At 43.1% G+C, this 24288-nt stretch overlaps 1 protein-coding gene across 1 annotated transcript; it reads right to left on the bottom strand.

Annotated features, from left to right (window-relative positions):
* Positions 1-10521: 10521 nt before the first annotated feature.
* LOC124665646 (calcium-binding protein KIC-like) lies at positions 10522-11056 on the bottom strand. Its single transcript, XM_047203044.1, has one exon. It carries the CDS (start codon positions 11054-11056, stop codon positions 10691-10693), a length of 366 nt encoding a protein of 121 aa, XP_047059000.1. The 3' UTR covers positions 10522-10690.
* Positions 11057-24288: the final 13232 nt, after the last annotated feature.

Raw genomic sequence — 24288 nt, 5'->3', positions numbered from 1 at the left:
AACCAAGTACTAACACGGATGCACACACTCGTCACCATTACATCGTGCGGGAGGAATAAAACTACTTTAATAACATTGCTAGAGTAGCACATAGATAAATTGTGATACAAAACACATTGCAATCATAAAGAGATATAAATAAGCACTTCACTATGCCATTCATAACGGTGAATAAGTATTCTGTGAAATATAGCCTAAGAGACCCACACGGTGCACACACTGTCACCTTTACACACGTGGGACAAGGAGTCTCCGGAGATCACATAAGTAAAACTCACTTGACTAGCATAATGACATCTAGATTACAAGCATCATCATATGAATCTCAATCATGTAAGGCAGCTCATGAGATTATTGTATTGAAGTACATAGGAGAGAGATGAACCACATAGCTACCGGTACAGCCCCGAGACTCGATGGAGAACTACTCCCTCCTCATGGGAGCAGCAGCGGTGATGAAGATGGCGGTAGAGATGGCAGCGGTGTCGATGGAGAAGCCTTCCGGGGGCACTTCCCCGTCCGGCAGGGTGCCGGAACAGAGACTCCTGTCCCCCAGATCTTGGCTTTGCGATGGCGGCGGCTCTGGAAGGTTTCGCGTACCGTGGCTTCCTCCGTAAGGGTTTTCGATGCAGGGGCATTTATATAGGCGAAAGGGCAGCCTCGGAGGGTCGAAGAGGCGCCCACACCATAGGCTGGCGCGGCCAGGGCCCAGGCCGCGCCACCCTATCATCTGGGGCCCACAGGGCCTCCCTCTGGCGGCTCTCGGGTGTTCTGGATGCTTCCGGGCAAAATAGGAACCTGGGCGTTGATTTCGTCCAATTCCGAGAATATTTCCTTACTAGGATTTACGAAACCAAAAACAGCGGAAAACAGGAACTGGCACTTCGGCATCTTGTTAATAGGTTAGTTCCAGAAAATGCATAAATATGACATATAATGTGTATAAAACATGTAGATATCATCAATAAAGTAGCATGGAACATAAGAAATTATCGATACGTTGGAGACGTATCATTTATCAGTAGTAACAGTTTTATGGCAGTAGGAATAGTGAAATAACAGCAGCGGTGAAATAAAGACAGCAGTAGTGATTATAGTAAACAGCAGGTTTAAAATACTGTAGGCACAGGGACGGATTTAACGGGCGTTGCATGGATGAGAGAAACTCATGTAACAATCAAAGCAGGGGCATTTGCAGATAATAATAAAACGGTATCCAAGTACTAATCAATCAATAGGCATGTGTTCCATATTTAGTCGTACGTGCTCGTAATGAGAAACTTGCACAACATCTTTTGTCCTACCAGCCGGTGGCAGCCGGGCCTCTAGGGAAACTACTGGAAATTAAGGTACTCCTTTTAATAGAGTACCGGAGCAAAGCATTAACACTCCGTGAACACATGTGATCCTCACATCACTACCATCCCCTCCGGTTGTCCCGATTTGTCACTTCGGGGCCATTGGTTCCGGACAGCGACATGTGTATACAACTTGCAGGTAAGATCATAAACAACGAATATCTTCATGAATCAATAACATGTTCAGATCTGAGATCATGGCACTCGGGCCCTAGTGACAAGCATTAAGCATAACAAGTTGCAACAATATCATAAAAGTGACATCTACGGATACTAGGCACTATGCCCTAACAATCTTATGACTATTACATGACCAATCTCATCCAATCCCTACCATCCCCTTCAGCCTACAGCGGGGGAATTACTCACACATGGATGGGGGAAACATGGCTGGTCGATGGAGAGGCGTTGGCGGTGATGGCGGTGATGATCTCCTCCAATTCCCCGTCCCGGCGGAGTGCCGTAACGGAGACTTCGGCTCCCGAGACGGAGTTTCGCGATGTGGCGGCTCTCTGGAGGGTTTCTGGCGACTTCGACTTCTCCCCGTGCGTTTTCAGGTCGAACCCAATAAGTAGTCCGAAGGAGGGCGTCGGAGGCCGGCCGAGGGGGCCACACCACATGGCCGCGCGGGCCCCCCTGGGCCGCGCCGCCATATGGTGTGGGGCCCTCGGGCCTCCACCTCTCTTGCCCTTCTGGCTCCGTCAATATTCTGGTAAAATAGGGCCTTCTGCATAAATTCCGAGGATTTTCCCGAAAGTTGGATTTCTGCACAAAAACGAGACACCAGAGCAGTTCTGTTGAAAACAGCGTTAGTCCGTGTTAGTTGTATCCAAAATACACAAATTAGAGGCAAAACAATAGCAAAAGTGTTCGGGAAAGTAGATACGTTTTGGACGTATCACAGGACCACATGTCCCCACCTTTACCAAAGATAGACTGATCCGGGCAACCCTTATTACCAGTCCGTTGGCATGCGAGAGGGAAAAGATACAGCTGGCTTCCCCAGAGCCATTATAGATCTTATGGTCAACGCGATATGTACGGCGCTAGAATCATCTGGACGGCATTGGTACTTAATCCTAGATGAATAGTACCCGTGCAATGGAACCTCCACCAATCAACACATACCATGGTTCCATTGCCCACCACATAGTCATATTCATAATTGTAAAATAATATTTGCTTTTCAATGCAAGAGTGATAAGTATAGTACTTTGCATATAATTTGATAGAAATAATCAAATGACATGAGCAAGCGATGAACTTGCCTTTCTTGACTGCAAGATTATGCAGGCAAAAGCTTCGATACGTGAGAACTCCAAATTCTGAAATACCATCATTGTCCGGTAAGGACAATGTTTAAAGAATTGGCAAAGATGCTATAATGCATAATATGAGATGCATTCGTCCCGAGCGTAACCTAACCTCGATGATTTAGGGTGGATGAGTTATAAAGATTTCTTTAGTGTGTGTTGCACTTTTAGGATGGTTCTCAAACAAGGTTCCTATTAGGGTTGGTGATATTAATAGCATAAACAAGTGATACAGTGCATCATTACAATCATACTCACAAAAGAATGGTGGTTGCATAACAAGCAAGAGTAGTTTCAGTTTTAAGTTCTATAAGACATGGTTGATGATTACTTATATTATACTTCAAAAGAATAACTTTTGAAGAACATATTGATTAAGAAGTAATAAGTATTTCAAATAAGAATTATGGGTTTCTATGATTTGATTCACATTTGTACTTCAAAAGAATAACTTTTGAAGAACGAGGTTAAATAAGAACAAGAACTACTATAAATAGGAACTATGGCTTTCTAGGGTTTACTATTGGATTCATTAAGTTCTTTAATAGGAACTAGTTGGGTTCTTAAACGGAATTGGTTTATATGTAGCAAGTATTAGCAGTGTTTATTACTATGGTTGATTATGGGTATCATATCAAAGAATAATGGTCAAGGTGTTGCTATGAGTAGGGTTTACTATGGCTTCACATCTTCTTAACTAAGTAATCTCTAATGGTTGCCAAACTAAGTGGTTTATTACTTTTTAAGTAGGGTTTAGTGTAATAGGAGCATGTTATGTGCATTACTACACAAAATTGGTACTAGGGTTCATCATTATGGTTCTACTAGGGTTTGATGGTTGAGATTGAATTGCATGGTGTGGTATATAGGAATAGTGATCAATGGTGCTAACATGTGGTAATAAGCTAGGTTTTATACCTAGGTGACATTAGTGGATCATCTAGGTTTAATAAAGATAAAGACATGAAATGATAATCTTATGTGAATTGGTCTTATTCTAGTGGATCATGAGCATGCATATATATGTTTCTTAGCAAGGTGCTATAAGTAAAGTGAAGTTTATATGATCATATGGGCTAAACCCCTAGGGTTTTAGGATTGCAACTAACTTAGGATGAGCACATAAAATAATGGAATCCAGATCTTACTTATATTAAAGTTAGGGTTTCTAAATTATGTTACAACTCTAAAATAATACTTGGTACTAGAATTAATGTGATTAAGTACCTATAGCAAAATTTAACAATGGTATTATTATTTTATTAATTTTAAGTGATTTACCAATTAAAATAAATAATACTTAGGGTTTAATTAGAAACTAGGGTTTTATAATTGTTATTAAGATTTAAACTAATTAACTTGTGCACTAAATATGTTTAAATAAACAAGTTTTGAATTATCAAAATAACATTAACCTTTACTATTTTCTTGCTTTATTTTATTTAAAGAAAATGGTAAATGGTAATTTGCAAATTAGGGTTTATGAATTACCTCTAATATTTGTTAATTGATGAGAATATGATAAAGAAAATTAATCTTAACATTTTACTTACTTACTGAATAGATAATATTTAATTTTGAAACTTTACTAATTATTTAATTTAAATTGGATTTAAAACAAATGAAAAGGCATAATTACTAAAGTTAAAAATAAGTGAATTATTATTTTGACACATATTTTTATTTTATATTTTATTTGAATAGAGTTTATTTTTGTGAGCATTTTGATATATTATTTATATTTTTTCGAAGTTGAAATGAATTTTGTATGATTTTACAAAGTTTCAGCATTTTTTTGGAATTTGAAATAAACCTAATTACTAAACTTACCGATTCGAGTTACACACACAGAGACAGACAGGTGGGGTCTGGTACAGGTCAGCTGCCACGAGGGCAACGACCAAGTCAAACAGGTGTGGGGAGCCCACGGCCACGTCATCTCTACCGGCGGCTTGACGCCGGCGGTCAGACGAAGACGGCGCCGCCGCTACAGGGCACCCCCGGATGCGCGGTTGGTATCAATCGAACGAGAAGAAGACAAGGAACACGATGGTGGTGGTGGAATAGGCTATTGGTCGCCGGAACCATGTCGGAAAACATGTCTCGCGGCGGTGCTCTCCGGCGAGGTGGCTAAATGGAGCTACAGACGTCGATAGGATGCAAGAGGAGGCTCTACAGACGCACAAACTCACCTAGAGTACGATGGTGTGGTTGGCAGCGTCGATTGGCGATGGAGATGAGCTTGATTTCGCCATTACCGACGATGTACTGAGAAAGGAAATCTTCAAATTCGCCCTGCACCTTGCTCCCCGGACGATTGCTTGTACCCGCAGGCTCTCCTCGACGATGCGCTTCCAACGAGCCACTGCACGGAGCTTGGGGTGGTCTCCTCCGTCGAACTCGTCCACGACGCCGGCGACAGTAAGTGGATAATGGTGAGAGACAGAGGGCGATTGAGAGAGAATGGATGGGCGGCGAAGAACAAGGATTACACGGTGATGATTTCCAACTATTTATAGGCCGAGGGGAGCTGCGAGGCCTCGACACGACGACGGCGACGGTCAGGAGGTGGCGGTCTCTGGAGGATTTAGTCTGGCGAAGATCTTTTCTTCCGCGGATAGACTCGGACGCGAGAGGGATTGGGCGTGCTTCTGAGAGGTCTGGTGACGTCCGGGCAAGCTTATCGGCGAGGAGGTCGTGGCCTACTGGCGTTGCAGCGCTGTCGACGCCGGACAAGAGGACGACGATGTTTTCCTCTCGCACGATTTTTAAGGCAATCGAAACGGTATGGTGGTGGGTCGATTTCGTTCGTGGGCTGGGTTACTGGTGGGCTTGTGTGGAGATGGTGGTTGGGCTGCGGTGGCCTCGCCGGTAAGTTTCCCTCTCTTTCTCTTTTCAAATTTTCTATTTATATTTTCTCGTTTTGTGTTTTGTTATTTGAATCCAAATTTGAATTCTCGTTTTGTTTTGCGAGTTCTAAAATATTTGAGTATCAAAACAATTTGGTAATGCTGCCTACTGTATTGTTTTGTTTATAAACAACTATTTTATAATTGATTAATTTTGGGGTTCTTATGAGGCACAACTTAAAATTCAAATTGATAAAATTTTAGGGTTCAACTCAATTGCCTTTAAATTTAGAAATCAAATCTGTTTAAATGATTTGGAATTTAGAACATTTGCAAGGTGAACATATTATAATTTTCTAGTGCTTAACCATAATGATTACTCACATACAATTTAATTATGGCTAGGGTTTAAATTAAATGGTAATGGGAATGGATTGGTTCATGATTTTATGTGAAGAATTATTTCTAAGGTTTTAAGAAGATGGTTTGATAAACCCTATCTTTAATAATCTTGCTTAGCAAATTCTAGCTTGACTTACTTGAAATAAATCCTAAGCTCATCATGGTTAATTCACTTGCTAAGGTTATGGTCCAAACTATAATATATTATTTCTATTGGTCAACTAAACAAATTACTTGGAAGGCAAAATAGAATTGGATATTGGTTTTATTCTAATCACTTAAATATCATTTAAGCTTAATTATAACTTTCTTGGTTTATACTTGTGATCCATGATACACAAGTTAGGACATATTATTTTATGTGGAGTGGATCCCATATGAAATGGTTTAGGGTTTTGCATAAGCTTTATTAAATTGAAATATAAATAGGCATGAGGTATGGCAGGGTTCTATTTATGATCCAAAGTGATCCTTGGATTGGAATTCAGGTGTGGTCTAGGGTTTTAGTTATGTTTCACTAATAGAACATGGCTCTCATCTCCAAGATCAAATGTTGGTTTGAACAAGTAAGATTTAATACTACTCTAGTATTCTCTAAGATAGACATGGCTATGGTTAGCATCTATAATCTCTCTCACTTCTAAATGTCTTGTAAAATCCTAAGATCCTTCTCAGGAGATGATGATATGATCCTCTAAATATATGGTTTGCCTAGGAATTCTACCTTGGTATCTTTTGTAGCTTGTTCTTCAGGAAATCTGATAAACCTGCATCTTGTGGTATGCCTCCACCTCCTAGCTTCTTAATCTTGATCCTAGCTAATTCATATGGAGTGGCTCTATATGTTTGTTCCCATGTATCATGGTACTAGATGAGCAAATGGAGGAAGGGTGTGGCTCCTTTTATAGGCTTGGGCAAGCTCTAGTGTCATGACACATAGGTGGGTGACTCTTGTTTTGGTTTGATGAGTAAGGTGCTTGGTTGTCATGCCCTCATCCATAGCAATCCTTTGAGCATGAGGTGGCAAGTCTTGGGATGCAAGTCATGTAGATATTTTCATCCTATGTGGCATGATCATTATCCTCTCATATGAATTATATTTGGATAGCCAAGTGGCATTTGTTACTAAATATCTTGTGGATGGTTTTATTATTGTGGATGAGTCACTATATCATATTTGATTGGATTTATATTATAATATTGGTCAAAAAGTCAAGGTTGAAGGTTATTCCTCAATTTTGAATAGTTGGTGTTTGATTGCACCAAGGCATGATCATATGAGTTTCAAAATACTCATGAGTAATTTTATTCAAATAGTTTGAACTATAACTTATAATGTAAATGGATTCAGTTTTATGATATTCCATATATTTAATAAGTTATGATTTAATTAAGAATGTGTGGCCTTTATGCACTTTAGACCCCGTGATTTACCTTATTTATTAATAAGTTTAGAATTGAATTATATTACACACAAAATTAGTTGAAGATACACCATGAGAATCATGGTAGAAACATTTATTTAGTAAAAGACATGGAAAAGATAAGTAAAGAATAGTTTCTTAATTATTCATGTGTTGTTGTAAGAAATGTCATGTTGAGATCTTTTATAGAATCTTGTAGTTGACCCTTACTTAAGGTGTTGTTTGTTGTAAAGTTAATTCCATTTGATCTAGCTCATAGATCAAATCATCTCTACCCAAAACAAGGTTTTAGCAAAGATCACAAGTGAAGTTTATAGCGCTTGACTTGATGCTCTACTTCAATTCCAAGCAAGTCAAGTGAAACTTCGGCCATCGTGGTAAGTTTTATTTGAAAGCGCGAAAATTCCCCGGATTTTCTATGCATGAATGCAATGCACACTTTGGTGTTCTCTCATTTTATAGCCTCTAAACCTGGGATATTACATCAGGCAATCTACAGGATTGGGAAAAAAAACATAAATGGCACTTACAGAATTGAAAAGGAACGTTTGCTTAGCATTATTGCTGTCCTTGACGCTAAGGCCGAGAATTTTTTCTATAGCTTGTTGAATTATTTTGATGGATTCCCTCATTTCGCCGATTCGTACTAAATAGCGAGCTAACGAATCCCCTTCTTTTTGCCATTGGACTTTCCAATCAAATTGGTTGTAAGACTCATAAATATCGTACACACAAAAATTTGCAATTATTCATCTACTCAGCTGGAATTTGGATTTATTTTATCGATGCAAATTAGATTTGGATAGAACAAGTACATTCTTTTTAATATTTTAGATAGAAGAAACATTTCTTCTATCTAAAATATTAGAAAGAATTTTGCGGATTTATTTATTGCTATATCAAATTTATGGAATTGCTACACCATTTAATTAATATCATTTAGCAAAATGAAACACAACATATGCATCCATCTTTCGGCTCGAGAATTTCACGGGATAGAGATATTGTATAAGAAATAGGCTATTAAGTAACTCTAAATAAATTGTGGATACATTTGTATCTTTAACATACTGAAACGATTCCATTATTCGTATCAAGCCAATAGCGATTCATACAAGATAAATCTTCTAATCAATGGTGGGCCAATAATGATTTTTTTGCATATGTATTAAGACGCTTGGCCTGATTTTGAAATTGTCCGAAGTTTTATATGTTGTTTTCATTGCAAAATGATGGGTCTCCTTCCGTAACTCGAACAAGATGAAGGGACGATCATATGTCACGAGAACCAAAAAACTACATCCCTAAATATTGTAAACAATTATTTGTCCCGCTGGTTAGTTCTACGTGCGTTATGGAAGAGTCTTTAATTCATGATAGCACAAACAAATATCGGCTGATGAGAATTCCATCTTAACTGCCGATTTCACCGAAAAAGATGTTTTTGAGGCGCAAATGGAAAAGAATAAAATGTTGGGCACGGATGGATTTCCTGCTGAATTGTACCAACAATTTTGGGATGTCATTCAGACCTTGTTTGCCAGCCAGGTTTTTAACTGGATACAAGTGTATTATACCAGCCTAGCAAATTACCCGAGAATACACTCTATGTCCGTTTGGCAGCCCAGTTGCTAGACGTGTAAGCCCAATTTAACCCCTGCAAGCACGTCGGGTTGGGTAATTTTTCAGACGCGAGGTGTGTCTCGCGTTTTATACGCTCACGTTTCTTGGTTAACAGAAGGGAATCAGGTCGTCGCCACAAACACGTTGGATAATTCACTACTAAACACTAGAATCCACTGTTTCCAAACAAGGCCTAAGGGGATCTCACGGCTATGTTTGGGAGTTTTCAATCAAGACAACTTCCTTTATTTCTCCTTAATTTTGGGACAATCATTTTATTATCAAAAAAATGCAAATGCATTTCAGATTCAGCAATACCGTCCGATATGCCTCTTAAATGTTAGCTTCAAGGTTTTCATTAAAGTTCGGACTAATAGAGTGGCTGACATGCCGAGAATGTGATTCAGCCTACTTAAAGTGCGTTTATGCCTGGAAGGCACATTCTTCATGAGACCATTTATGAATTTTATAGGAATAAAATAGATGGTGTTCTCTTCAAAATTGGTTTCAAGAAAGCTTATTATAAAGTTGGCAAAGACTGTACGGTTGCCCGAGCTAGAAGATGATAGATTCAGCCAACGTACACGAAGGAAACGGCAACGGTAAAATGTTCATGAGGAAATTGGGCTCGAAGCTAGCTGGACAGGGGTACAGCATATATCAGTGTGGCTCGCCGCGGTCCAAAACAAGAGCAGTTTACTCGTCGTACCTAGCACGACGTGGACGGCTTCTTTTTTCTTTCTTTCCGTGCCTCGTGCGGCGGCAACGGCAAGCGTCGCTTTCCTTTGCCACGAGACGCTTTTGAAGCTTCCGCCAACCTTTCCGGAAGGAAGGAAGCTGCCCGGGCCGACCACGCATACGCATTTTGCTTACCCTACTACACTATCCCTTGGTACGACGAGTTTCCTTCAGTTTCGTGAACCAGAGTTGGTCAGTGTCGACCGTCGAGGCTGAACAACAAGCAGGGGACAAGCGAGGTCGGCACGGCTGCTACTCAACTCTGCTGCTACGAGTAGCGAGCACTACAGCACGCACGCTGGCAACGTCACATCGAACTCGTACTGTCAAAAGGAAGAAAAAACGTCACGTCTGGCAGCGACGGGCATTCATCTGCTTCCTGCCTGGATGTGTTTCTCCAGAGCTCAGACCGAGTAAACGCAACGTCTGCGTCGCGTTGAACTGGCACTTCCTGCGTGCGCGCGCGCGCGCGCGCTGAGGGTCGAGAAAACAAGGTGATGATCCTCGGACGGCCGGCCGGCCGGCGCGCGTTGTTGGTACGGGGGATTTCGTTTTAACTTGTTGACCTCGGCACCAAGAGGCTGCTAAGCGCAGTGCCTGCCCCTTCGAGTCTTGCGATGCCATCGAATTCCAACGATGACGTATCTGGCGCCGCTGACCAAATGCACGATCTGTTCTCACTCACACTTCTCAAGACTTCTGGGCGTCATGACGATGATCGAAATATGAAAGAAATCACGCTTCCCTTCTAGTGCGGCTCTGTTCTATTAATCTGATGATTGATTGCGGCGAATGATCGCGGATTGAGGAGCTGCACATGTAGTGAAACTGGACAGGCTTATGTCGATTAATTCAGAGAGTACAAGTGGAATTCCGTGATCCAACCGACAGTGCCTGCCTGCCTTCTTGAAATAATCCTGACTATGAACAACGGATTGAAGAATCACCAAAGAAAAACGACCTCTACTACTAGTGCTCCTCCTCTAACTGGTGAAGAGGAACTGTGACGCCTGGGCGACGGCGTCGTCGAGCCACCTGCGGGGCTCGTCCATGAGCTCGGGGCTGAGCCTGACCATGAGCACGCAGAACTCCATCTCGCTCAGCGCGCCGTCGCCGTCGAAGTCGCCCTCGGCGAGCATCCCGCGGAGGTCGTCGTCGGACATGCCGCCGAGGCCGAGCAGCGGCGCGTTGCGGCGGAGGCTGGCGAAGGTGATGAGGCCCAGCGCCGGGTCCTGCAGCAGCCGGAACCCGGAGGCAAGTTCCTGCATCAGGCCCTCCTCGCCCAGCCGCTCCGCCATCACCGGGAGGTAGTCCTCGAAGCCCACCGACTGCTGCTGCTGCGATGCCATGGTCTGACTTGTGAGTTGATGGTGGTCTTGCTGATTGGTTGGTTGCTCTGTTCTTGAGGTGTGATGGATGGTGGATTGTTGGTCTGTGGAGAGAGTGGGAGGTGAGGGAATAAATAGGGGGAGGAGGAAGGAGGGAGGTTCAGGGAAGGTGCTGGTCACGCGGAAGGCGCCGGCGGGAGAGGGACGGTGGGATGGGATGGGTCTCACGTCACGTGTGTGGTGGTGATGCTTCTCATGGTTAGGCGGGGACAGGCTGGGTTGTAGCCGTGTAGGGGTGAGCTGTGCGACGCAGCTTCGTGGCTCCTCCCTCCCATTCGGCTGCGATCGACGTCGTGTGTGCCGCGTCGGCGTCGGCGTCGGCGTGGGTGGCTTCCTAGGTTCGTCTGCCTCCTCCTATTTCCCCGTAATAACCAACAAGCAACAGTGTTCCGTTACGCGGAGATGCTACACCGAAGGGACCGTTACGACCGTTCTGTCACGTCCGGCAAAACAGGCAATTTTATGAAATTTTTGCAAATCCGGTATACTTCATGCTAAAATTTCCAAACGAGCCATTTTCCCCACATTCCCTCCCCTCATTTGCATCATACGTTTTTTTTACAAAAACAAATAAATTGGTGGTTCAACGATCAAGAAGGAAATTGATCAGATCATTAACGGGAAACCAGGCTAAAACCAATACAATCCATTAAAAAAAACTAGTATATTTTTTTCTTCAACGTTTGGAACTTCCTCTATGTTCATAGAACTTCACAGAGAGACTACGAGAGCATGGTAGATAGGGAGGTCGTTTTTGAAATATGAAGAATACCGATGTATTCACCCCACGTTGACCAACAGAATTTGGTTGACAACTAACTAACTATGGTATTTTGGGACGTAGTGTTTTTGCACCTAGGAGCATGTGCTCCTGGTTTTTTAAATGATTTTTAAATGTACTATAAAATGTTACAAAATTAGACACACAATGTCTCGCACACGGTTTGATGTTCTATGTGTTTGCAAAGTCATTTCACGAAAAAACCGATATTTTTGTATCATGTGTACAAAAGACAAGATTGTATGCTAAACTAAAGCTCTCCACAAGACACTTCCTTGTTTTTTTACACAGGCCATAAAATATGTTGGTTTTTTGCGAAAATTTTCATACTCACATAGAATGCCGACAAATACGGGCAATTTTTTTATATTTTTTCTATAGTTTAAAATGAATTTTCCGGTGGCAGGAGCATATGCACTTATAGGATAAAAAGTGCATTTCCTGATATTTTCCCGGTTGTCCCTGAAAAACTAACGTTGAGCGTTATTTTTGGCATTCTGGTTTTGATTATTGGTGTTTTGAAACTTGTGGTTTATACGATTCGTATTTGGGGTATTATCTCTTCTGTATCAGAAAAATGGGTAAGATAGAAAACCAGAAAAAAATTATGATACCTAAATCCTCTCTCGGCAGTTACCAAAACTGATTGGACTAGTTCATTGCATCTCCATTTCGATCAAATAATCTATTCAACATATCGAGATGCAATTTTAAAACTTCTATTGTCAGATGGAGTGTGTATGTGTTTTTTTTTATTTCGTACCAATAACTACCTCCGATCAATAATAAATTTTCAGGCTTTAGTTTAAATTTGAACTAGATTGAACTAAAGTTGCGAAATTTATTATGGATCCGAGGTATTAAAGAAACATTAATTGCACATCTTTCGTTGTCTTCCTTTTCACTAGAGTTACATTAGGCTGGCCATAGTGCTAGTATCTTAGGAATCCACAAAAATATTGATGTGACATCTAATTAAGGAGGAGAGCTAAGATTAGAGTAACATATGTGGATACTGTATCATAGCGCACGTTACGAGAAAAAGTTTATGCTTAATAGATCTTGTACACATATCTGTATTAGGATTTTATAAAATAATAAATTTAGAAGATTATGATACCACTCTATAATACCACCCACTATAGTGATAGTATCATAGATAAGTATTATATGCATTACTATGCACTATGACCAGGGCCGGCTCTGGCCCAGGACAGCGGGTGCGACGGCCCGGGGCCCAGCCAAACTAGGGGCCCATAGCAAGAACTTTAGTACATAGGTATTTGTATAAGAAAAAACCATTATAGGCCCATCTATTCAATGGAAAGATAAAAACTACACCTCTGCAGGAGCCAATCATCTGTCTAATCCCAATGTACACGCACGACACACACAGCTGCTCGTTCGATCGTTCTCCAGAGTCCGGACGCCTATTCGTTTTCCTATACGTTTCTAACATGCCCGGATTATTTTCCTCCGCTATAACCATGAGAATTGTTGAGACCATGAGAAACATGGGGACATAGATGGACAATAATTTTGTGTATGAAATCGATTATTTTCCTCCACTATAACTATAGGGCCCATTCATAAAGTTCGCCCTGGGGCCTCTGAAAATTCAGAGCCGGCCCTGACTATGACCAACCTTATCCAAAAGATGTTACCTATCTGATTTATCTGTTCACCTTGTTTTATGCTAAGAACTGTCACCTACATTTTGTGCAGAGTTCCCGCGACAGCTTCGATCAGAATAGAGAGGCATGCTTCGACGCGCGCCCTCCCCCAAAAGTCAAAGACATAAAGGGTGAGATCAATTCATATCCTTTTATAAATTTCATTAGGAAGGGCAACATTGACGCGTTTGAGTTTGGAGGATGGGGCGCACTGAAGGAGTCACCACAGAATACTTCCCACAAATACTTCCCACAAACACGAACCACAAATCAAGAATTAGGCTAGTTCACACCATATTTTCAAACATATATGATGATTGTTCATCCATATTATACATATAGACCACCTAAACTAGTTCATGAACTACATTAGCTAGCCCTGGGTACATCGCCGGGTTTTGGGGGTTACGATGGTGTAGCAGATGGCTTCACACGGACTTAGAGTTGTCATCATCGGAGTAGCCGACGAAGCAGTGGTGACACATTTCGAATGTAATTGAGGCCTTCCTGGCCTCCCACCATGTCCTGCTCCTCCTCCTCTTCCTGCTCAGTCTCTCCGCGACAACACTTTGCATGATCCTATATAGAGGTGACGATGGTGGTGAGTGACCCGTGGCATGCAATGAGCATATGCCGGTGCTCCTGCCTAGCGGGTGTGAGCGTCGTGTCGTCCATGCCCATGTAGGAGTTGGAGGAGGGGGTGCAGGCAGCGCGTTTGGCAGCGCCGGAGGTGGACCGCGTGCTAGGGCCTTACCACCCTCGATGGTCTGCCTCGCCGTTTTTGGCGTGTGGGATGATCCATGCCCACACGAGCCAGATAGTGTTGCGGCGGGACAAGCGCGCCCTCCGCTCGGGCATGTTCTACGGTGATCGCCTCGACGGTGACGAGCCACCATCGTGCGGAATTGGCTTGCGCCATTTGTCACGCATGTAGATGGGTTGTGCCATGCTTGAATCTAGCGGTGATTTTGCAGAGGTGACTGGAGGAAACGAGAATGGCTCGCATCGGATGCGTAGGGTGAAATTCGATGCAAGGTACCACCGTAGAACTTGAAGGGGGGGGGGGGAGGGTGAAAACCCCTCCTTTTTCCGGCGGGCACCCCACCAGATGATCACCAAATCAGAAAGGTGCTGTACTGCTGTCCATGAACCGGGAAATTGCATGTCTGGTACGAGTACGTGCCCGGTTCGATGAACCGGTGGACCGGCTCATCAATTGATCGACATCGTCCTGCCTGATCATGTGGAATCGGACGCAGGATCGGTCCCATCGATTGCTCGCCCAAATGATTACGAACAAATAATGTAGCCCAACGCAACGCACGATTTTTCCGTGCTACCGATTTTGCTGGCCAGATCGGTCTGTTGGTTCGAAATAAGCAAAGATTCTTGGTACTAGCAGCGGTGCTCGTATTGTTGCCCTGCCTGGCTGATCTAGGCCTGCTGCGCGTGAACTGTACCCAGCTGCTGCATCCACTAGAGAAGCCTCCGCGCCTTCCTATCCCCTACACGCACTTGTTTATGCCCCGCCATTTGCAGCACACGCATCTCTGCCGGCCCCTTAATAGTAGCCACAATGAAAATATCATAATTAGTATCACTACGGGAACGCGCCGAGGTGCCGACGGCTAGATCCTATGCTCAAAATATCGGGGCCGTCGGCACAGGACCCGTTCTGGCCAGGCCAGCAGGTAAGCCGTCGGCATAGGAAAACCGTTGGCACAGGAAGGTCTGTGCCGACGGCAACCGTCGGCACAGTTTCGGCCGTCGGCACAACCTCTCCGTCGTGACGACGAGGTAACATCGTCAGGCCTGCCGTCGGCACATATTTCAGCCCTGTGCCGACGGCTCATTGCCGTCGGCATAGCTATTTTCCATTTTATCACATAAATCTTCAAAAATCATAACTAAATCATTATACTTCATAAAAATACAAATAATATATCAAAAATTTCAGAAAATAAGATCTATCTTGAAAAAACATCAAACACGGAATATTGCAAATATCTTAAAAATCTTCTCAAAAATGAGCTATCAGGTCCAATGTTTCATGGCTTTCACACCAAACAACTAATGTTGTGGCTAGGATCGTCGCATAGTTTGAGATAATGTGTCCATATTGTGCACACACGTGCATCTTGGGATGTCTCACGATGTTGCAGTAGGAAGTTTTCCATTTTATCGAACGAAAAAACCATTTTCCATTTTTGAGGTGTCGAAAATGGGGTGGTTTGTGAAGCAACCACCAAATTAAAGTTTCACATTGGTAGCAACATATTTTTCAAAAATACTAGACCACCTAAGATGGACAATTTCTTAACCGGTGTATCTGGAACCTTTCCGTCCACCCCTTATGAAAAAGACAAATTCATGCCGAATCGGTAGGAGGCCGACCAGATTTGACCTACGGGTACATGATATAATGCTCAAGATTTTTTGTAAAAATCATTTTTAGGTTCACAATATGCTATTTCATCAGAGATCCAGTGCAAGTTTAGCGAGCCTCAGCCCCGGACAAAGGATCTTCATGACCGCCGTTTTGAATATTGTTTGAAACGGGCATAACAAATTCCAAAACAATCCAAACAATGTGAAACCTTCGTGTGGTCTCATATTATGTGTCATAGTTGCAAGGAAAAATATTAAAAGAATTGCAAGTATCACAAAAAATCCTTCACTAAATGAGCTATCATGTTCGAGGTTTCATGACATTTAGGTCAAACGACCAATGTTATAGATAGAATCGTGGCATAGTTTGTGATAATGTGCCCATATTATGCACACATGTGATCTTGGGATGTCTTACAATGTTGCAGGAGGAAGTTTTCCATTTTATCGCACGAAAAGTCATTTTTCATTTTTGAGGTGTCGAAAACGGGGTGTTTTGTGAAGCAACCACCAAATTAAAATTTCACATTGTTACCAACATATTTTTCAAAAATATTAGACCACATAATATGGACAATTTCTCAACCGGTATATCTGAAACCTTTCCGTCCACCCCTCATGAAAAAGACAAATTTCTGCCGAATCGGTAGGAGGCCGACCAGATTTAAACTACATGTACATGATATAATGCTCAAGATTTTTTGTAAAAATCATTTTTAGGTTCAAAACATGCTATTTCATCAGAGATCCAACGCAATTTAGCGAGCCTCAGCCCCGGGCAAAGGATCTTCATGCCCGCCGTTTTGAATATAGTTTGAAACGGGCATAACAAATTCGAAAACGATCCAAAAAATGTGAAATATTCGCGTGGTGTCTTATTATGTGTCATAGTTGCAAGGAAAAATATTAAAGTTGGAGAATTGCAAACATCACAAAAAATCCTTCACTAAATGAGCTATTATGTTCGAGGTTTCATGACATTAAAGTCAAACGAGCAATGTTATGGATAGAATCGCAGCATAGTTTGTGATAATGTGCCCATACTATGCACACATGTGCACCTTGGGATGACTTACGATGTTGCAGGAGGAAGTTTTCCATTTCATCGCACGAAAAATCCATTTTTCATTTTTGAGGTATCGAAAATGGGGTGTTTTGTGAAGCAACCACCAAATTAAAGTTTCACATTGGTACCAACAAATTTTTAAAAAATACTAGACCACATAATGTAGATAATTTTTTAACCGGTGTATCTGAAACCTTTCCATCCACCCCTCATGAAAAGACAGATTCCTGCCGAATCGGTAGGAGGCCGACCAGATTTGAACTACATGTACATGCAAAAATCATTTTAGGTTCAAAATATGATATAGATGTCATTTTTGGATTCCTATTATTTTTCTGATCAATTTTGACATATTATTTGTCAAATTCTAATTTACGGATTTAAAGATATTAATTATTCCATATTAAATAGAAAAAAAATCATTTTATTGTCTATTTGAATTCAAGATTAATATACTTATTCATTGTAGTTTATGTAGATAATTGTTTGGAATTAAAAAATAAATATGTGCAGCATCAAGAAATAGGGGTTAATAGGATTGATATGGTAGTATTATTAACAAAGTGTCATTTCTTTCATGGAAGCTAGTCTAAAGGAACAGAGAAGTTCAGCGTGCTAGGGGTGGAGTAGTGTGAGGATGGGTGACCGGCCGGGAGGTTTGACCATGAGTGAAATTTAACCTAATATTAAGTGTAGTTAGAGTTAAAATGGTCCATGTGAGAGATTAAAAAAATTGAGAATTTTTTTTTGAAAAAAATTCGAGCCAGAATTACCAAACGGACGTTATTTCTATGCCGACGGCTAGTCTGTGCCGAGGAGTTATTGTGCCGACGGCAAGGCAAGCTGGCAAAAATCTGATGTGGCGCACCAATTAATAAGGTGGGAGATGAGAGTGATATCATAATATGATACCGTATCATAGCACGTAAAACTAAAAAATTTGATGGCAAACACATCATGTACACAAATTTGCATTGAGATTCTACAAAACATTAAATATAATAATACTATGATACTGGCCATAGTGGTAAGTATCATGTTATAGTATCATGCATATGATACTTGTGTATGGTACTATCTCTATAGTGGTTAGTATCATGAAGTAGTATCATAGTTGTGCTATATTTATTACTTTTTAGAATCTCAATGCAAATGTGTGCATAAGATTTATTTGGCATTAACTTTTCTCGTGACATGCGCTATGATACAGTATCCACCTATGTTACTCTAATCTTCTCTCTCCTCCTTAATTAGCTGCCACATCAACATTTTTGTGGAACCAATGTGTATGATACTATGATACTAGCACTATGGCCAGCCCTTATGATACTATGCGTTGTCAGGTGGTATCATAAGCTAGTATCATATACATGATACTAGTTACTTTACTTTGCATTATGACTAGTGCAAGACGAGTATTACTAGTACGGGTAGTATAATAAATCGGGGTGATTAGCATTGAGCTGTACACTACCTATACCACACGATCGAGTTAGTTGCATATTGCGCCTTGTGCAGAGTATATCATCCTGGCTGTCCCTTGCCACGCCTAGATTCTCTCAACATCTTGTCCCCGTGCCCGACCGCACAGAGGCGTCTGCTCCCGTCAGCCCGCGTGATTATGTAGTCTCAAGAGGGGTCACGCCTCCAAATAATCAAGTCAGCTCGCAGCATTTGCATCAGGACTAGTTCCGATCTTGATCCTTGACAGTGAGTCAGATGAGCTGTCCACTAACCACAACTGTGTGTTCACGCTGACACTGTCATTTGTATATAATCAGTCCAGACACGAGGGCTGAGCTTCTCGGATTCTTCTCCTCCCCCCTACGCGCGCTTCCATCGCCACTGGATCATCACTGCATTTGACTAAGCACATCGGATCACGACCCAGCTCGATCGATCTATCTCCGGCTAGGAAATAACGCATGGATGACGCGCACGGCCAGCTAGCATCTCCAAGTTCAGGCATGGTAGATTTACACTACTACTAGCCAGTGTCTACTGTCAAGTACAGTAGTATACTAAGCCAAGCTGCAAACGATCGATCCGTAGGATCATGGCATAGAACAGTGGATTTCTTTGAACCCATCGATCATCGCTGCAGGAACTGTCGTGAACACAGTGGGTGCCCAAACATCAGATCAGCCATTAGGTCAACAAAGCCGCTCGTACGTCATGGCTGAAATTGGATCGCAGCCTCGTGTCCGGTGGTGTCGAGGTCAACAAACAAAACCCCGGCCCGTACCAACACACAACGCACAGGCCGGCCGGCCAGCAGGGAAAATTCGTGACCCTGGACGCACGCACGAACGGCCAGTTCAACGCGACTCAGATGTCAACTTCTTCTAGTGCTTCGTTCAGAGTGTTTACTCAGTCTGAGCTCCAAGATATATCGATCGTGGCAGCAGAGTGCCGACCTCGCTTTTCCCCTGCCTTTTGGCCTCGACGCTGACCAACTGTAATGTGTGACGAAACTCGATGAAGCTCACCGTGGCAATGCAAAGTTTAGCAGGGTAAGCAAAATGTGGTCGGCTGGGCCGGGGAGCTTCCTTCTTCCCGGAAAGGTGGGCGGAAGCTTCAAAAGCGTCTCGTGGGAAAGCGGAAGGCAGGCCACGAAACAAAAGCCACCCTGCTGCCGCACGAGGCAGCCTCCCTCAATGTCCAAGAGAAAGATAACCGTCAATTAATAATGTCGCGCGCATCAGCATAACTACTCTTTGGATTCTGGGGTTTTGAAAAAAAAAGTCTATTTTAACCCTTTTGCTAATTTTAGCTTGACCGAGAAATTTTGTTAGTTTCAGATCAATTCGACAACCGTTAGGTTGCAGTGTGATTCGTGCATACGCGAATTACACATAAAACCCGAGAATTCATCTAATTTAAAGTTAACTGAGAATTAGCCGCGTCCCTATTTTAAACCCGCGCATGGTGCTATAAACGATTTTTTTAGACATGGGTACTCCTAAACCCTATATTACTTAGTCTGGCCCTAATTTACCTAGTGTACGGATCCGTAACAGACATATCAGAAGGAATTTCATTTAGACTGTTTATTCAGAGCTTGACATTTTTGGCCAAAGTACGACTATAGAAAAAGGCACGCAAGTACGTGCGGTGTATCCCCGACAATTTTCGTTAGGAATTTTTGAAGACATAAAAATACGGAATCCCCCCCCCCCCCCCTATCAAGTTCTCTTGGCAATACCCTCTGCTGAGTCCCGCACTCAGCAGGCTCACGTACCGCCTCCACCAAGCGTCGCGGCGGACGATCGCGGTGCCACGCTTGGCCAAGTCAAGTACCCCCTCTACCAAACTTCGTGATGGCGACGGATGCCGGCAAGGGAGGAGAAGGACCCCGCCCCGCGGCTGAGCCAGCGCGCGCATGGGTCCAATCTCGTCGCATGCGGGCATGCCACTCACATGCTCCATATCACCGTTGGCCAATAGCCTCGCCCAGACATCGGGATCTTAGGCCGCCGCACCTCTTGCTCGGTCGGCGTGCCCCTGGTCCGCCCCCCGGTGCCCCCTAGCACTATTGCACGCCTTGGCATCTCACCCTCCGCCGTTGCTACCAACAAGACGGGAGATATGGATTGGGAAGGGAGATGAATATGGTATTCGAGGACATCTGTTCAGCAAGACAATTACTATTCCCCGCTGGGATTATTCTTTTCCGGTTAGCCAAACATCTATGAGATTCCATGTATACCGCTATTATAAAGTTCAGGGTACAAGCGCCATAGATTTGGAGGTCATCGTTCCTTTCCGTTGAATCTATGCAAGTTGAGAGTTTAAAATCGTTGTTTTCTTTTAAACTGTGTTTTCGGCATCAATTGACTGCGAGAATCATTTTCTCGACCGGAAGGACTAGTGAACACAACTTTCGTGCCAATGGAAGCGGCTACATGTCAGTGGGGTCAAGGTCGCGCCGGCGCATATGGCCATGCATGAGTACGTAATGGCATCTGCAGCGCTCCAACACAAACGGTCTACAAGTATCCGTTTTTATCCGGTCGGTCAAACTTAGGGACCCCCCCCCCCCCAGCTCAGAGGGTCGACGCAACTCCTTCGCCCAAGAATTCCATGAACATCGGTAACTTGCTCCCTACCAGATTCATAGTACCTGCAACCAGACTTCTCTCCAAAAGAGGTGGGGGTACATCCAACAAGAGATAAACAAGTTTGATGCCAGGATCAACGTTGTCGTTTCGTGCAAAGTGAGCGGCATCGGCGTTGTGGACTTGGTCAGGGCAAGGCCTGCTTCACTCGGGCAACGTAGATGCCTTGGTGAACCATTGCCCATTATGTCTGCAGTTCCCCGGTCCTTGGAGTGCTTGCACACAGCTTGGGGTAAGGGCTATCACATGTTCCACTGTTGGTATGTGGTGAAGAACGCTCCTAAATGGAAGCTAGGTTACACAACCTACCTTCTCAGCATCAAGAACGGTGGAGCCAGTGTGGCTGTGGCCGTCGATGGCAAAGAAGAAGCCCGGGCCAAAATGACCTTCCATCTCGACCAAGGGGACACAAGGCCACCAATACGGACCTGAAGCGGGAGGCATTGGCCCTCGCATTGAGCGAGACACTGCAGAAGATGATGGCTGACACACAAGATGCCATGCCCAAGATGGATGAGAAGCGGCGCCGGGAGAAGGAGAAGGATGCAATGCTGCCATCTTCATCGACCTCACCAAGCAGTTCATAGAGGCCTAGAAGATGGAGGCCGCGGCCAAGTTGCTTGCGGAAGAGAATAGAATCATGTTTACGGACTTGAGCATCATGGATCCGGAGCAAAGGACATGGTTCAAGAAAAAAAACGGGCCATTATTCGCCAACGTTATGCTTGATCGCCCACATCTATCCTACTTATCTTGTGCCCCTTTTGTAACTTGCCTAGCTCGTACTTATGTGCACTTAATGATTGACTAGATTTGCAAAATTTGGAATCAATATTTTTATTGTTTGTATGGCTTGTTGGTATATTTGGTTTAGAATTAAAACTTTGGCCGGGCGGCATAAAATGCGTCGGGTCATTGGGGCTACCCTAGACTCAACAGACATTCTAGGCAACAAAGCTAAATTGATGTCCTCGGTCGATCCAAACGGATCAAAATAGACACATTTTATATCCGAAATACGTCAGACCGTTGAAAATGCCCTAAGTTACACCCAATGTTACAAAGGTTCTTTTTATTTTTTTATACAAAGCCACAAATAAACATGTTTAGGACTTCTATGATTCATAGGATTTATATAAGAATTGTGTAGGATTTAGATCATATGAGAATTTTTCTACACTAATTGTTTGAATCATATGCACATATCTTACATTATGCCGTAGGAATCTTGTAGTGAAATTCTATAGCATAAAAAATTAGGTCATACATCATATGCACATATCTTACATGAACTAATCCCGTAGGAATCTTGTAGTGAAATTCTATAGGCATAAAATATTAGGTCATACCTCATGAATTTTTTCTTTGGCACAATAAAATACAACTCATCTTCTTATAGGATTTAACTAGTCATGACATCTCAATCCTAGGCTTTTTCTATTTCTATAATTTTTCTATCTTATGAATTAAATCTATACCTAATCTATACCTAATAATAAATGAGCTAAGGTTTCTGCCAAAATTTTCGTCCAACTTTTTTTAGGACGATTTTGCCCTCCCACCAAATCACATACTACTAAGAATTGCCATCGTACCGGTTGGTTTTTACTTTTTCCTTCGCACTCGACCCTAACAAAACTCGGCGATTGGATTCGTCCCCAACCGGCCGCCATCCCTCGATCTCCCGCGAGCGGCACCGCCACCCCAGATATCCGGTGTTGCCGCCCCCACCCCAGATCTCCGGCCGGCTGTCCTCGTCGTGGCCGCCCTCACCGCGGCTTTCCGCGCCGCCCCAGACGAGGCCTTCACACTCCGCGTGGATCTCGCCGCTGTCCAGGACGAGACCAATACGCGCCTTGACGAGGCCGCCGGGAGAAGGCCCTCGGGCTCGCGGATTCCACGTCGTCTCGCTCTTCAGGCAGATGAGTGAAGCGCGTTCTCCGTCTCCCGCTGCTGCCACCCAAGACCCGCGCAGCCTGGGACTTCCGCTGTTCCAATGGTCCCCTGCAACAAGTGCTCCATCGAGAAGAGAGGAAACAGCCTAAGCTTCTCCTGCAGTCGTGTGGTTACTGCAGCATTGCAGCGGCACCGCACGCACACAGCACGGCATGGTGCCTTCAGCAGCTCCAGCCTCCAGGTCCTCTCTTCTCGATGGAGCACCTGTTGCAGAGGATTATGCACTTGAGATCATAATTACTAAACTGGCCGAGGGCAAAGCAACGGACCTGGATTGATCTTTCTTGAGACTGGCTTCCAGTTATATTCACAAGTGCTCATTCATCCTGTCACACGACCTGCATGATACGAAGGTTAACATAACTATTTTGGGATGATGATTGAATCACATTATTGCACATGGGAGAAGGAGCGGACCAATGGTTATGTGTAGCGAGAATTAATTAGTGGATGTACTTGTATATACTTAGTATGATGGAACATTGGAGCCTGATTGTCTGATTATTTCATCTACAGATTTGAGAGTCTATTTCTGCACATGTGATTCCCAAGAAGCTATTTCTGCAGCAAGGACAGACGCCGTGGATCAGGGCGCCGACAGTCGGTGGAGTCCTACTGGTGGTCACCTTCAACATGCATTGCAGCGGGGCGGATCAAGAACGAGATAGTGTGCCGGGGCGTGTAGCCGAAAACTGTGTTGTACGCCCTACTGATGCGGAGCCTCTGCGACGCCTACCGGCACAAGGAGAGATGCAGCTGAAAGACGCACCTGTGGAAAAAAGGAGAACTGCTAAGAGTTACGTTCAACTGTTAGAAACTGCAAACCTCTCGGTATACTGATTTCTCATTATCTTCCCTGTTGTGGTGGTATATTAACCTGAATATTGTGGATCCAAGATCAATTTTGATGTTGTAGTCCATATATTGACTAAGTATGTTATCATTAGTCTAAAATATCAGATTAACAGTAAAATTCTAGGACAGTCAAATAACTTTACATAATAGAACATATATATTGTGATTTGTTAGCAACCGTATTTTCAGTTAAAGAACTCAGGACCATGTAAAAATTCATGTAGTTTCTTCACTCTTCTCGCTAAAGTTCCTTTGGAGACAATTTTCAAAAATTAAAGTGGTGCCCCTATTAATCCGGGTGGAGTTATAATTGGCCTAAGATTGGCAGTTAAGCTACACAAATCAGAGAAAATACT

The sequence above is a fragment of the Lolium rigidum genome, chromosome 1 (genome assembly GCF_022539505.1).
Source record: "Lolium rigidum isolate FL_2022 chromosome 1, APGP_CSIRO_Lrig_0.1, whole genome shotgun sequence".
Classification (NCBI taxonomy): domain Eukaryota; kingdom Viridiplantae; phylum Streptophyta; class Magnoliopsida; order Poales; family Poaceae; genus Lolium; species Lolium rigidum.
This window is presented reverse-complemented; position numbering and strand designations above follow the sequence as displayed.